This window comes from Pungitius pungitius, chromosome 2 (assembly GCF_949316345.1).
Source record: "Pungitius pungitius chromosome 2, fPunPun2.1, whole genome shotgun sequence".
Classification (NCBI taxonomy): domain Eukaryota; kingdom Metazoa; phylum Chordata; class Actinopteri; order Perciformes; family Gasterosteidae; genus Pungitius; species Pungitius pungitius.
In genome coordinates this window covers 9,838,653-9,855,304 of record NC_084901.1, presented here as the reverse complement: position 1 = coordinate 9,855,304, position 16,652 = coordinate 9,838,653, and the positions used below count along the sequence as shown (strand labels likewise).

The 16,652-nt window shown below is 42.3% G+C and overlaps 1 protein-coding gene across 1 annotated transcript in view; it reads left to right on the top strand.

Moving 5' to 3' along the window:
* Nucleotides 1–8,080, top strand: part of rerg (RAS-like, estrogen-regulated, growth inhibitor) — a 29,619-nt gene extending 21,539 nt beyond the window's left edge. The window contains exons 3-5 of the mRNA XM_037461960.2: nt 1,388–1,444; nt 5,176–5,249; nt 6,756–8,080. Of these exons, the coding sequence (XP_037317857.1) occupies nt 1,388–1,444; nt 5,176–5,249; nt 6,756–7,166 (542 nt within the window). The 3' untranslated portion in view covers nt 7,167–8,080. The remainder of the gene's footprint in view (nt 1–1,387; nt 1,445–5,175; nt 5,250–6,755) is intronic.
* The last annotated feature ends 8,572 nt before the right edge of the window (nt 8,081–16,652 follow it).

Sequence of the window (16,652 nt, the reverse complement as noted above, 5' to 3'; positions counted from 1 at the left end):
ATTCTGCAAAAGGAAAACCACAAAATCAGGGTATTTTAGGGGTGGCGGAAGCCCTGCATGTCTCTCTGTACATGTTTCATTGAATCTACTCACCAGAACGGTGTGAATAAACCAACCGACTGATGCAACAGCGTCAAGTAACTGATATGTTTTGACTGTCACTTCAGATATGTGAAAGAAAAATTGAAACATTTTAGCACCCAGTCTCTCAGAAACCCCCAAAACACTGAGGTCATAGACTGCAGTTCTTCAAGAGCAAAACGGAGCGTGCTGGCAACGCTGTGGCCGACAGAAAGCTCTCTATGTCGTTCTCTGTCACGGCTAATTATGAGCCAAAAAAGAAAAGGCCTGAACAAGATTGATGTGTTTTTTTCCGCAACTTGACACAAGAACACCAATACATGCTTGGTGTCAAAGTGGGCCACTCAGGCCTATAAGGAGTCATTCAGGCTTATAAAATCTTCCACAGAGAAACAATGGAAGTGTGAACACTTACTTGTCAGTGTGCATTTAGCAAAAAGCTAAGAAAAGGGTTCTTACATAGCAAACGTCTCAGTTTCACTGCCTCCAAGGGTAACACTTTGGATTCACGAGGTCCTAGCTTAGCATGTAATGACAACAGACACATCTGCAATTAGGACCGAGAGAAGAAACTGCAACGGAGATGAGGCACTCGCCCTTGAGTATGACTTCCTGTGGTCGGGGGGGGGAACTTGGTGTCGTAGTCCTGTTGATAGGACACATCGAATAGAAGACCGAGTATGTTTTGGGTTTTTAGATGGAAAAAATACAGACAAAGCCAGCGCATTTTGATTGGTAAGTGAATGCTTTTCTGTAGTTACCTGGCTTTCCAAATAACCCCAGAGCACACATATGGTCTGGTTCACACATAAGGGCCCTTCACAATCCGTCTGAATGAACAACAAAGTAATTTCTGTGCGGCGTGTTACCTGTTGATGGTAGATCATTGAGTATGAGTCATCGGCCTGCTGGGGATGTTGTTCTGTTTACTTCTGCTGAAGGCTGGCACTAAAAAGAGCAGGATAATTGTCACATAAAATAAGAAGCTCATGCTGAACTCTGTAGAGCCGATATGTTTTACCTCAAGGGCTGCTCGGGTAAATGATCCAGAACTGTTCAAATAGGTATTAGCATTTAGATGAGATGTGTGTGGTTCGGATCTTGTTCATGTCCTGGTGGATATCCATAGCGGATTATTGAAGCAGTCATGTTGTCAGTGGATGTGGATATGAGGACCACAGCCTGATATAATCACCACTATAATAACCAGATGGCTGTTTTCTTTGAATTTTCTTGTCCCGTAAAATCTACACTCGGGACACAATATGATGTATAACAAAAATTTTCTGTCATCTGTCATCTGCAGCTTTGGTGGTGAGATTTCTGACCAGACGCTTCATCTGGGAGTATGACCCAACACTCGGTAAGACAATAAATGATCTGTTTGTAATACTTTGACGGGTGGTACTGGCATTACTGCTGCCTACTGCAATGATTAACTGGATCAGCACACCTTTTGTTGTCATGAGCGATACTTTGTGCCAAACTAGGGCTTCCCTAAGGTTTTGCAATACTATAATGGGTGACTCTCTCATCCCAGGGGGGAAGCGAATGATGTGCAATTTTAAATTCATTATTATGCTGATTCAGACTCTTCATACAAAAACATGGACATCATCTCTCTGGAGGAAATGCACTTGGAGAGAGCCCGACAGCTTCCATTGGGAAGTGTAAAAATATTTCCGGCTCATTTGGAAAGCACTACAGAGTAAAAAAGGATTGAGGCAGGGCTTCAGAGTCTAGTCCAATTAATGTGGAACAAAGACTGAGTTGTTACTTTCAGACCCTGCAGCCACCACAACATGTATTCCTTTATTCTTTCTACATCTCTGTCCAAGAGTCCAAGAAATGTCTGACGTTTTGCAAAGCACCTGCTTTCTTGGCTGAGAGTTGGATGAGAAGATGCCACTCATGGCTGTATGCCAGACTGTTAGCTTTGCATAAAGACTGGATGCAGGAGCAAACGATTGGCTTGGTTCTAATTTTTTTGTACAAAAAGTGTAAAAAAATGTCAAAAGGTGGTTCATTGGGAATTATCCGTGTTGTATCAGTGGCTATCTCAAGTCTATCAAACAAGAAATCAATTAGTGCTAATACTTTTAAAGCAATAGTTACCCCAAAATCAAATTTAAATGAGATGCAATCAGGTTTAATGCAGAAAAGGTTTTCGCAGGCCATTACAGCAGCATCTTTTTTATTTACCAATGCAGATGGTTTGCCACTATAATTACAGGGAAGAAAGGCATGCCATCTCCTATGTGAGGTGCCTTTCGTTTCCTGCCTGTACATGGCAGGTCAGAGCCTCAGGATTGCTCACATAGTGCTCTCCTCAATACCGGGTCCACTTTTCTGTGACATACGGTTCAGCAACTCAGGAACATTTCTCCTTCTTTTCTTTTTTGGAATCAATCAACTCTTTGTGTAAGAACATGATTGCAATGTCATAGCCGTTACGCACTCTGTTTCGTTACCCAGCAGGTAGTTGAGACACTTTTAGCTGCTTGGGTGAAAAAACAGGAACCCTGATCTGGTGTCAAATGTGTTCCAGGGGAGAAGACAGGTACTCTGCAAAATTATCCCTTGAGGGCTTTGTTGAAGTGCAGTCTATTAGTACTGTGTGTACATGCTTCACACAACACGTGGACTGTTTTAACGTTGAGCAATGCTCGGGATTTAGCTGCAAAAAGGGAAAAAAAGGCAGAAAAGAACATGTGCCTCCTTGATTACTAGACCTGGCGTCACAAGCAGAGAGAGCACAGCTTAAGTAGCATGAGGGCAGAAAAGTACAGCCGGAGGGTGTCTGCCACAATCAGAGTTGCTGGCTTAAATTACCCATGAAGTGGTCAACACATTATCAAAACCCTATTATGAGCACATCACCCGTGTGAGGTGTGTGCGTAAGGAGAGCTAGTCTTAAAAATGAAAGATTACTGCCAGAACACAGCCTGCACTTTGCACTTTCATGTTTTATCTAAATAAACACGTTCAATCTGAGACTCTCCTGTACAGAGGTGCTATGTTGTATGGCTTTTCGTTTGGGGCTCGGAGAGAGGGATTTTAATCCCTTTTAAAAACAGGCTTTTGCATGTTGCACAGATCTCAAAGTTTGACGTAAAATTTGCACTTTTAGAAATGTTTGAAGAGCATCTGGCAATCTCAACTTACATCTAAGCACCGGTGAATATTTAGGCTGCATGTTTCATCCGCCCCTTGCAAAAAGCGAACACTGGAGTAAAGTCAGCTACAAGATGAGCAGAATGCAGATGGCCACAATGCGTTGCGTTGTGTCTACGCACACCAGCCAGTTACACAATCCCATCAGTCCAGAATCCTTTTGCACTGCATGAATTAACCACTTGTAGTGTGGCATTTCTCTCAGAGGAAAGACTCCATACGGCTTTGAGCCTTTTGGAAATAAAGTCCTGAAATGACTTTACGCGCCGTGCAGATTATGTTTCCAGTTGACGCCTATTGTCTGGCATGACACTTTCTCTTTTGACCTTCTGCCAAAGCTGCCCTCGGGCAGTGGAAGGTTTAGAGTTATGGGGGAAGAGTTACTCGCTGACGGGAAAGCAACTGCTTTTCTTTCTCCCTCTGACCTTCTGGCAGGATGGTGGGCCTGAGGCAGTCAGATTAGGTGGTATTTGCGGCTGATGGAGCGATGGCTCCTGAATTAGTCTGTCCCGTGGGGTCACCGCGTGAGACTCTGGTTCTCCTCCTCACAGATGCTCCTGGGGCCTCCAGGCAAACGGCTGTAAACCAGCACTCTACTTCTGCCTGTTTATCCCCGAAAGGGGGGAGCACACGTGGGACACTGGAAACTGGAGGGACAACCAGATCGGAATCGCCTATTTTAGGTTCATTCCTCCTCTTCCAAAGGTTATTCAGTGTCATGGTTTGTAGCTTTAATGTTTTTTTGAATCCCTGAGCTTTGAATTCAGTTGGTAACAAATGATCAATTTAGTAATGCAGAGGGAAATGTATTGTTCAAAATGTAGATTTAGATTTGAACAACATAATAGTTAAACCTACCAGCACTATTTTGTGTCCCATAGTGGTAGTAGTAGTAGCGGTAAAAGTCATTTTTCAGCTACTTTAGACACTTACTTTTTTGCTCATCAGTGCAATTGATGAACGGTGCCAGATGGAGTCTTGTTATTCCTTTTAAAAGAAAGGCAAAACTGATGAAAGTAACATTAAAGAAGAAAAACAAAGTCTAGTAATTTTTTTTCAACATTGATTCCGTGACTTACTCATCTTTGAATAGCCTTCCTTCACAAAACCGACATACATACATGCCATTGTAAGTCGTAAAGTCAAAAAGCCTTGAGGAAGCGCCGGCTTTGCCCCTCTGGTACAGATGACAGCAAAATCCATCACAAGCTTTCGTTTTAAAAAGGAGGGTTTTCCGGGGCTTCGGTGCGAGGTGTTTACACAGATGGGGCTTTCACAAAGGGGCAATTTAGGTGGATAACGCCAGTGCTGTTCAAATAGAAGGTCATGGCCATAGTTCACACCCGTGTTCCTGTGCCAGGAATAAGAAGCTTTTAGCCCGCTATTTACAACCAGGTACGTGATGCTCAGGTCATCCGAGGTCATTGCCAGAATCTGCAGCAACATGCTGAGTTCAAACTGAAGCCTTTGGCTCTGAGGTAAAAACATAATTATTGAAGGAAGAACAACCACAAAGAAACAGGAACACAATGTCCCTTTTTAAGACAAGGCATCTCCTTTTTTCCCTCTATTGGTGCTGAAAAAAGAAATAGACTTTTGTGATGTTGACTGTCTGAAGAGAGATCGATTTTTGTCTCGCTTTATCAAGCTCACGAGCAGCACTTGCCAGAATATAATATACAAAATTCCATGTGTTGATTGGTAAACTTTAGGCTAGTCCTTTCAGATATCAATTAAATACATGTATGAATTCCTTTAATGATCCAATGGTCCAAAATGTGCATTCATACCTGGGGAAAATGACCTAAAGCCACAGGTATTTATCAACAACAGCCTCAGAGTCGCGTGTGACTCCTTTTCACTTTGGATGGATTCCTAAAAACTGGTCTTACTTTTCGCCTATTGTTTTTTTTCCAACAGAATCAACATATCGTCATCAAGCCAACATTGATGATGAGGTCGTTACCATGGAGATTCTGGACACTGCTGGGCAGGTGAGACCAATTATCCCCCTTTCCCTAAGCCAAGTGTGTGTCGAAAAAGAGACCAGTTGCCCCATTCATCCCAACTGTGCCGTACACTGGGAGGAAAGGAAGGATGATCACACAGTATTCTGATAATGTACTGCAAGTATACAAACAAAGTCAAGTATCTATCGATCCAAGAGTATTGTCTATTAATTTGCTTCCTTGGCTCAGCAATAACCGTCTAAACCCGGAAGGAGAAAACAACCTGTGGTATCAAATTGGTATGAATTGAACTTGTTTATGACTACTGACTTTCTGGTTTTGTGATATCCCCAATACGTACCGCTATATCATTTCAAATAACAAGAGGCAATACTGCGCATGTAACTTTTCTAATAAATTGAATAGCAGAAAGAAAGAAAAGAAATTCTGAGATGCCAAAGTCTACCCTGAGAAGGTTTTTTTTCTCTTGTCTCCCCAACTTCTCCTCCAACTGCTTATTATGTCTGTATGTGCTGTATGGTGCCCAGTAAGAAAAAAGACACCACTACTGAAATAGTCACTTGGTGAATAAATAATTGACCAGTATATTTTTAGAAGGCAGACTGTTAGGCTGGAAAACCAAACATACAAAAAAGGGAGAAGCTGGCTCCATTTGTTTATAACAAACCAGCTCCAGAGCTCAGGTCCACCGTTTTCATTCCTAACGGATTCCAACACTTATTTTAACAAAGACACGAGTGCATGTGAGACTGAATGGCTCTCTGAGATGACGGTTTCCTGCAGTATGCCAGAAGCATTGCTGGGTCCTGGCCCTGAGAGAGCTTGCAACGGTCCTCAGGCAGAAGATAAATATGCTGCAGTGCTGTGTAGGTGTTCTGCCTGCGGTTGATTTCCCCTGCGACACTTCAGCCAAGTCGTCTCTCATCGTGTTGTAGTCTATTTTCAGCTCGCATTAGGATGGGGTCTGAATATATTCCAGGTACGGCTGTGTTGAATGTCTCCCCTGAGTCCTGACTCATTATGACAAATTACAGCGCTAACTCCAACGTGATTTGTGGAGGTGGAGTTGTATTGGTAGCGGGTTGATCTAACACTATGAGATCAGGATCTGTGTGGCTCTCTCCAGTCCGCGTCTGCCACGCGACCAGTAAGTATAACCAGGATCAAACAAGGAGGATGTGGCTAAATTCCTTAGAGATTATGCTGGTGAGGGAGAGGCTGAGGGAACAGGGGTCAGGACTTGGAGACAAAAGCGTTGCTGTATAGCAAGACGGAATATTTTTGGGTTCAAATCCAACTGGGCATTGAAATATGAAGTGTGCAGGGACCAATTGTCTTCAATGCAAAAAAACATTCATCTGAGAATCTGACTGGAAAAAATGTAATTGTTTGATTTGAAAAACAGCCTGATTCCGTCGGTTTGCAGTCTTTATGCTAAGCTAGCTCTCTGCTGGATATTGGAATACTGATCTGATCGCACTATAGCGCTCAACTAAGTTACATTAAGCGTCCTGTTTGTCTTGGTCTCAGGAGGACGTCCAGCAGAAGGAGGGCCACGTGCGTTGGGGAGACGGATTTGTCATCGTGTACGACATCACGGACCGGGGAAGCTTCGAGGAGGTGGCGCCGCTCCGCAGTCTCCTGGAGGAGGTGAAGAGGCCGAAAAACGTGCCCCTGGTCCTCGTGGGCAACAAGTCCGACCTGGACCACGTCCGGCAGGTGGGCACGGAGGAAGGCGAGCGGCTGGCGGCTGAAATGGCGTGCGCCTTCTACGAATGTTCGGCATGCGCCAACGAGGGCGGCACCGTGGCCGAGGCCTTCCACGAGCTGTGCCGCGAGGTGAGGCGCCGCAAGGCCGTGCAGGGCAAGGCCAGACGCCGCAGCTCCACCACGCACGTCAAACAGGCCATCAACAAGATGCTGACCAAGATCAGCAGCTAGAGAAGAGCGTCTGGAGCAACAGGAAATGTACAACTTTCTTATGTTAAATGTTGCAAGCAGCTATCGGCTCCGAAAACACGGCTGCAGTGTGTGGAATGCGTTCTTTACTTCTTCTCCTACTTGTTCCATCCAAAAGGCAATCTCTCCTCCGTGTGGAAGAGGTAGCTCATGTCGTCACTTTAGCGTGGTGTAAACCTTTGAGCTCATTGGGATCAAAGTCATTGTGGATACAGGGGAGCTAATTGTACGTTCTCCACCTGTATTGCTATTGTTGGGGGGATATTTGGTCGTGGTTCTGCTCACGTGGGCTCAACTGTCTTTCAGCCAGTGGTCAAAGAAAAATAAGAACAGAGAACGACTATCACGTAAAACTAGATCCACTGTCCTCAACCCGTGTCGTTCCTTCGACATCTCCCCGTCGGTCAAACCATGTAAAGTCCAATATTTCTGATGTGTCCTCCCTGCTTTTGTGCATAACATGTGGAACCAGTACGGTTCAGAACATAATGACAGAACATTTTTTGCGGTTTTCTTCTTCAAACCTTCTTCACCAGCCCAGCATGTCACATTCAGGGGGGTGTTCTTATCGACTGTAATTTTGAATTCTGTAAACTAAGTGAGTATAGAGCCCAATGTCATGTACAGTAGAAGATACTGTAATTGTTGAAATGGAATATGTTTTCATGTATGTGACCTGTATAATCAAAAACAATCAGATGTGCACTCAAAATTAAAAATGTATATGCCATTGGTTTTCCTCTTCCTGAGTCCATATGTTTGGTCGACATGCATGTTTATGTCGTTGCTTGGTACATGTATTTGATGTTTTTGAGGCCCTAAGTGGTGTTCCAAGTTCAAAGTGATAAATAATGTGTACAATACCAACTCCTTCAGCCAGACCCTTAAATGTCACGTTTACACAGTGACAGTCTCGAGACTGCAGAGCAGAGACTGTTTAACATTTGAGTGCACATTTAAGTCGGTTGCACCTTCGGGCTCATCTGGCTTTCTACAAAGGACGTATGCAAATGTTTTTTGGATACAGACACGTAAAACGCTAAACAAAATCTTTCTTGAAATGTTCTTTGGTGTAAGATATTTTTGGAATGTGCCAAACCAACGATACCCTCAAATTTGCTTAACTTGTTCTACAAAGTGCCAGATTAAAAGTAATAGCATTAATAAAGCTGCACACAACTATCTTCTCTCTTACGGCAGTTACAGCTCAGTTAAAAATGACATTACATTTACAGCTGCGACCTTTCAAAAGGAAATACAAAAACACAGCACCTGGTTGCAGAATGATGCTATAGAGCAACCTTCAGAGTGTTTTTGGATTGAAGCAAATCAAATGAGATAAGATAATTCCCTCAGTATCAGTCAATATAGTCACCACTGCACAACCAGCATTGGAATTGTCAAAACGCCATAAAGCAAACAGTTAAGTTTACCTACCTAAAGAACCTGCTTCGCCTACGTGGCGTCCGATGGGCCGTGAGAACCAAAGCAGGAAAAAAAAACTGAAAATGGGAGAATGAGTTCAGGTTTCAGAGCCAAGATAAAAAAGAGGAAAACACCTGCTCAGAAAAAAAGCAACACTGGGAATCAATTACTGAACATTTGACAGTGATTAAAAATACAAATACAAATAGAAAGCGAAACCATAAACAAGCTTCAAAAAACGGGGTTTCCTTCCAGAAAGGTCAAGGAATACAAAATTCCTTTCTTACCAAAAAAAAAATCAAAGACTTTATACAAGTTGATTTACTTACTCTCACATGGATATATTATAACCACTGGCAATACTGGGTGGATTCCTGCTATAGTACAGCTCACCATTTTAGCAGTTTTCTGGATTTTAAAGAGATACTTTCTTTTTTTTTTTTATTGCCTCAAGGGCTGAAATTAAAACGCTCTTTTACTTCCCATGAAAATGTAAAACCATAAGCCACTTCTGTCAAAATAATGTCTTAAAGAAGAAACGTCCCACTAAATACACTCTTGTTCCTTGAAGGAGTTTGCTGACTCAGGGGCAGGACAAAAACGGCTTTCTTTAGTTCGTGTGAAGCACAAAGGAGCGGCCCAGCTATCTAGCGGATAATGACTGGAGGCCAAAATCCCATAACGACCTGGGAAAGGAGCCACAGTGCCCCTCCACATCCTGACCAGTCGAGAATACTGCAATATGAATTCTGACAGTTGAAAATGTTTTCCTTCTTCACTTCACTCGCACACACACACACACACACACACACACACACACACACACACACACACACACACACATTCCAGATTAGATGTAAAAAGACATTGTACTATTACAATAAAATGTATTCTTTCTCAGCAGCCCTAACATACATACGTGTTATCCCTTACTTATTTTCACATCCACACATGTAGCAAGATTAGATTTCACTTAGATTCCCCTCTGGTCACCTGATGAATTCAAATTCAATATTTACTTTCCTATAAGCAAGGTTTTTCCACCAACAGCTGAGGCAAATATCCGACCCTTTAAAAGCCAAATGCTGGACTCTGTTCACCATCCGGAACAGATGTAGTTCACAGTATGTCCGTCACTTTGGGCTGGTCAGTTATGGGGGGATTTATCTAAAGATTTCCGCTGAAAAGGGAAAAAGGGTGTTGAGAGACGAGAGTGAACCAATTCGGTGCATCTAAAATACTAAGCTTATTGTTATTATCTGTAATGATTACTACAAGCAACCCCTTTCACATAAAGCATCATCATTTGAGCAACTGTTAACATAAAAATACTTCTACTATCTACTATCACTGCTGCTTTTGCAGCTGCAAGGCAAGTTACCAAACATTTTTGGATGAAATGCCCTTAGAATAAAGAATTTAAGTGAATTTGTACAACTCTGGTCCTTAAGAGTATGTGCGTGGCCTCAAATCATCCCGCTATAGTGGTGGTGGAAGGGGGGCGGGGGGTATTGGGTGGTGTGTGCATGTCATGCAATGTTGGCAAATACGCGGCCCTTTGCACCCACTCGTCCATCTCCATCGGGGGACTGATCCCCACACAGTTCTTCTTTCCAGCGGGGGCTTTGCTAGAGGGGTGGGGTGGATGTGACGCAGGCATCTCCGGGCAACAACAGTTCTCATCCGCCACGCTGCTCAATAAGAGAGATGGAATGAGGGGACAGTAAGATACTAAATGGTGGTGTGGAGGCTGAAGAGAAGAGGCCACTTCTTGCTTTGAGGGGATGACAGCATCCAAGAGCATGCTTTGAGAAATTTGACAGCATCAATATTTACATGCTACCTGAGATCTGACTCTCTATGTTCCTTTTTAAAAGAAGACATTTTCAAATTCAAGTTATGTGTCATCCACTGTGTTTCATCTGCAATAAACACATCTAGGCACTGTGTGGGTTATGCTCATCACAGATTGGCTAACAGAAAAGACAGATACCAATATCCAACAAATACAATTTCCATATCCTTGCATCCCCATACAGCCAATCATAGGTCAAATTAACTCTGCAGTGATTTCACGAGCGTAAGACGAAGCTGCCATGTTGATAATAGGAGAAAAATGTAATCCAAGACAGGAATGTTCCCAGGCGCCGTATCTCATTTTTTTGTATGAACTTATTCGGTAGCTCGAAACCCTCTCGGTGAAATGTTGCAAAAGAGTTGCAGAACAGTGGCGGGAAGGAAAGCATCAGAGCGTCGTAGCAGAGGAAATGAAAGACCTACTGAGAGGGCCTACAGTCCCTCTGTAAACAGGCTCTTCTCTCACAAACAGGACATAATTCTCTCCTGAGGGGGCTGGACACACACTGACAGCCTGTTTAAGTTCAACTTGGACAGTTTATTTCCAAAGTGCTATACGGGACATCCGCTTTCGAGAGGAAAAACACCAGAAGTCTGTCACAGTGTTGGCGTTCCATCAGCTACAGGCTGTCATGGTTACCATGACGAGTACTTTCTTTTGTGGAACAGGTATGAAGGCAGTTTATACCCAATCCGTCAAACATGCAAAACTTTTATACAGGCATAAGTAGGTCTATTAGACCAAAATACAATATTTTTATCCTGTTTTTCCGATATTATAGTCCCACGTTCTTTTCCTGTTTGCGGGTCCTGAGAGATCTCAAACTAAAGAGACCAAAGTGCCATAACATTTACTGTGGTTATTCATCATCCCCATGGGGGGGGGTTGAGTTATTTTCAAACTAAATTTTAATTAGAACCTGAAAAAGAGTATTGCAGATCATTCCTTCAGATACTAAATATAATAATAAAGATTCAAGTATTTACGCTTATCAAACCATCTTCTGGCTCCAGGTTCAAACTAAATTAACAAACTTGAGGGATATTGACCTTCTGATATTATTTATTTTTTAAGTGGAGCTACTCCTTTGACGAGCCCATGACTTATCTGCTAGTTCTCTGAAGCTGTGGAATAAAATCTTTATTTGACGTGCACACATGGGGATGGACTTACCACATGTATATACCATGTGTGGTGCAGTACTCAAACCATTTACGATTTCAAATGTCAAACACTTCAGTGTACAGTCCATTCATATTTATAGTCCGAGATGCAGCAGCAACGGAAATGAAATGAATTCACCACCTTAGAAACTGGAAGCAGCCATGTGTGTGTGTTATCCTCACTGAGGGAGACACCGTGTGCATAAATATTCACAAACATTGAAACCACAGAAGCGGAGGTAGAGGATTCCAAACTCTTGGTTTCCCTCTCCATCCTGTGTTCTGTAAAGCATCGCAGTTGCCATGGTTATCAAGGCCTTTAATTATTTTAGATGTACTCGCCATGGCGAAGAGGGCGCCATTGTGCAGCAGGTTTCTCTCACATACTCGCACGATAAAACACGCTAACACGCCACACTCACGGGTAAAAACTAACCCACCCACACATTTGTGCACAATTACAATGGTTGAAAGGTGGATTAAACCACCGTTGCATGCTGGCACCTTGAGGGTCTGACGTACAAATTGAGCTGATGGAAATAGACAGTTCCATATAATTAGATGTGTCGCACTGCCTTGTAAAATCAATGCTCCCTTTCGTAGGCACTTTTCCCTGCAGCATACAGATGAAGCACTAGTCTTCCTAAAAAGAAGGATTCATAATCAGTACCCAACTTCGTACAATGCTCTGAGGATCGGTTTGTCGATTTGTACAAAGCAGAGTTGCCTTGTTATCGAGTCTGTCTCTCCTCACCTTGAACAGGAAGCTTTGCCAGTGCTAGACTATTGTTCAACTTGGCCTTGCAAATCATGCATTGAGGATGCTGACTCCCATCATGTTGCTTTATACATATAAATCCATATTTTAAGTGTTTGTCTGACCACTTACTTCTTTTGCTTGACATTGTTAGTATGAAGGGATTGAATGATTAAAAGAAAATGACGTACAAACAGCTACAAGGTGACTACTGAGCGCCAAGCAATGTGGCCTGATCAGATGCAGCCAATGATGGCCTAGGTGAGAATAACGTCACAAATAATACAAGTGGGCTGAATTTATTTTTACTAAGTAACTAAATATTTGTAAATGTAAAAAAAGTGTGTTGCCGAATTGAAATATAATTTAATTGAATTTTTTAAAATTAAAACTTCAATATATATGGAACCAAATCAGTGCAAGTTATTGTATATTCTTAGTTACTGGACCTTGTTGGATATTGATTAAGTGATTCTGGTATAGGGACAGAAGTTCTGACCCCGTTGGTCATTAAAAGCTCTCGTAATGTCACATTGAGTCCATAACTCATAGAACACAAGACATTTCGTAATTTCAAACCATCCTCAACAAGACAGCCCATCCAAAGAATATTTAGATAATGTCCCATATTTCACTTTTAGACCAAATCTACCTAATTCAATAACCAAGATCTATATCACAGTTCAGATTAAGGACTGCAATTATAACGGTGTGTCCCATATTAACTGTGAATGAGTTAACAAGGCAGCTATTGATTTTTCCATAATGGAGGAATTGGAAACTCTACAATTGACCAACTGGTGTGGTTCTTTCACTTATAAAAGTCTTGTGCGTGGTTTAGAAGCACGTTCCTTTATCAGCTACTATGAACTAAATGATTGACACCATTAGAATACATTATCAATGCAATAATTCACACAGGACAATAAAGGGGCACAACGCCTGGCAACCAGGGACCAATAACCAAACTAAAAATCAAGTCACACACCACTCAAAACAAAGCGCTTCTGGACGCAGTTACACAAAACAACAGCAGCACAATGGAAACAAATACACAATAGTTAGCACAGCTACACAGTCAGCGAGCTACGCAGCAACACGTGACTGCACCGAAATATTTATGCAGCATTTAGCGCACCCGCGGAGTCCACTAATTGGTTGTTTAAACAATACGGTAAAGATAAACAAACAAAACCACATGCTAAGCTAACTCCGCCCAGACCCCAGGTTCGGCTGGGAGTAGCATGGTGCTGTGGTCGTGGGTTTCCCTGACTTACTTCTAACTCGTGTCCGTGGGAAGGCCCGACCTCCGCCGCGGGAATCGCTCTGAAGAAACGGGGTTCGTCCGTTCAAAGACCCCCAATGAGGTCGAGGCCCCAAAGCCCAGGAATGTGATTACGGTGTTAGTGAGTTTTGCGCCATCTGCTGGTCAAACATGGACACTAACAAAAGTAAATGAAACTTTTCTCTTAAAATTTTAATTACAGATTTTATTTTGGTTGCTGTTTATGAATGATCTCTCCTTTTCTGCCGTAATTCTTCTAGAGAGATGACAGAACTCGTCAGGGATGAATAATAACAAGCATAGTGTCATTTAACAACTACATATTCATTTTTTGAAGAACATGTCGGACTTCTACAAAATGTTGTGAGTTGTTGTTGTTGAAGTTGTACTACTAAGAGGTTTAATATTTGAATGTGTTAAATTATAAATAGTGGATATAAATTCAGGGACGAATACGGATGACTTCTCATCACGAAGACTGAACATACTGTCTTTGGCTCAAATGGTTTGACATGTTGGTGCAAATATAGCATGTCTTGTCTCGAGTTACATGTTGGTCATCATAAGAAAATGATTCAATTAAAAACACATGAACATTTCTTTCTGCTACAATTTACTAGTTTAATATGAGTCGGAAGTCCTAAAGGGTTTGAATGATATTCAAATATTTGATTCAATGTTTCATTTCTCTCTGTGGGAGATATCTGAACGTTGGTTGTCTCTAGTGACGAGGCTGGTGATCCCACAGTATAAAGACTCAGTGTCACGCAGTGTCTCTGCGTTGCCGTGTGGAGAATAGACATAAATGTGAATGAATCCCTTACCTTACCGGTCCCAAGTGCTCAGTGACCAGAGGAGGCCAAAGATAAACAACTCAAAAGGGAGGAAGAGGGTGTGTGTTATTGAACAGTTTCCAAGAGCAACAATACATTAAAGGAGACCTATCATGCAAATGCCCTGGTTCATACTTGACTTCATTTTGTTTACATTCTTTCATGTTCTCTTACTGCCTGAACATAATTGTATTTCGGCTCTATAACACTCCCTTTTAGCAACAGAGCTGCGTAGCTAGGTAACAGCCTGTGTCCATGTTTGCTTCCTGTCAGCTGAGGTCATGTTTGTGAGTGTCTATGCAACAGAGGGACGATACAATGTAATGTCTATTTAATCCGTGCACCGGTTGTTCAGCAGGTAAATGACTTTGCTGGTAAATTACCTCACACATGGATCCCAGATAGATTGGTGTTAGAGATATCCTTATTGTACCTGGTACCTTATTGCTAAAAACATTATGAATACAGGAGACTGAAGACGGATATGAGGATGGTTGGATTTTGTTTTGGAGGACAAAGACCCCTTCGGGTTTAATGAATTCACCATCAATGCTCTGTGTCTGTGATTTCTATTCATAAAACAGAACTTCAAAACGGGACCTGAAGAGGGAGAAACACATTTTGGGGTTTATTTCCTGAGAAACAGTACCAAGCAGCGCTGTGGAAGTGGACTGGCTCCGTGAGGCGCAGTGTTTGCAGGCAGGCAGGGACCTGTGCCAGATGACAGATTTGACATTCCACCGTAAGAATGCAAGAAATCGCACTGGCAGCAGATTACCATCAGGCTGCCAGTGGCCTGGTATGCAACACGTGTCTCAGATAGAGAAAGCACAGGACAAACTGGGAGGACGTTTCAGGGGTAAACGGGACAATGGCAAATCCAAGTGATAATTGAAACACTGTGTGGGGTGAATTCTTACTGAGCGTGAGAGTAAATGGCGATGAAGCGACATACGTTGAAGGAAGGATCCGTTCCAGGAGACACGCAACGTAATGTAACGTGATCTGTATTGTATCTCAGAATCTGTGGTAAATACACTGCTGTTGAAAGCGGTCATGGTGGTCTGCAGTCTTCTACCTTCACATAATGTTCCCTACAGGCATGTGGTGATGTCTATTTGAACAAAACATGTTTTTTACTATGTTATATCAGAGCAGCTGCAAGTAAAAACATGGTGCCAAATGGATGGATGTTTGCTTTTTATTATATTAAATGATATTTTATTATATATTATACATTTTATGAGTTTATGGATGAATATATCTGGGATAATGGAGCGTATATGTGCAGAATGATTGCCAAATTGGAATTGTGTGCCTTGTGTGTCATTAGTGGGATGCTGCATGTTTACGTTTTGGTATTCTGTATTAGTACCAGACACATTTAGACAGAAGGACACAAGGAACGCGAAAAATAACCACATCTTAATCTGCACAGCAAGCTCCCCCAGACGGGTGCACTGTATACAGACTGGTCGGTGAAATGTCCTATTGTGCAACAGCTCTTAGGTTAAGAAGGGTGTATGGATTTCCATATAAGGATATTCCTTATATTCCTAAAACAGAACATTTAAATTATATTCAATACCCGCCGTAGGAGAAATTGACTAACTATTTGCAAACATGTCAGCTCAATAATACTTGAAGTGGAAAAACATCCAGATAAATTGGTAATGTGTCACTAGTCTTGTTGCCCCGAAGTGGTTAAAATAATAACAAGGTTATCCTACAATGGTTTGAGACACATTCAGCATACTTTTGTTGTTTGATAAGGTGGTGTAAACTATTGTTTTACGCCACAGTGAGGCTCATCCACACATACATATCTGCGTGACTATGCCATTTGTTAGAACAGCAATAACACGTGCAAGTGCGCTGAACATTATTCATGAGTGAATGTGTCTCATATTGTCTCTGTAACATTAGTGCCTCGTTCATTTGAGAGCTCGACGTCAAGTGGGCAGCCGATGAAAGGGCGCTCTGCAGCCCAGCAGGTTTCCCTCTCCATGGCCTCGTGTTGCCAGTCAGCTCGTAACACTCGCCGCTTCATGCCAAGACAAATGAATTACAGCGCTAATCCTAGAAAAAAGGGGATTTGGAGATTATCCCCACATATTCTGTTGCGTGTTTCAAACAGTACTTTTTTT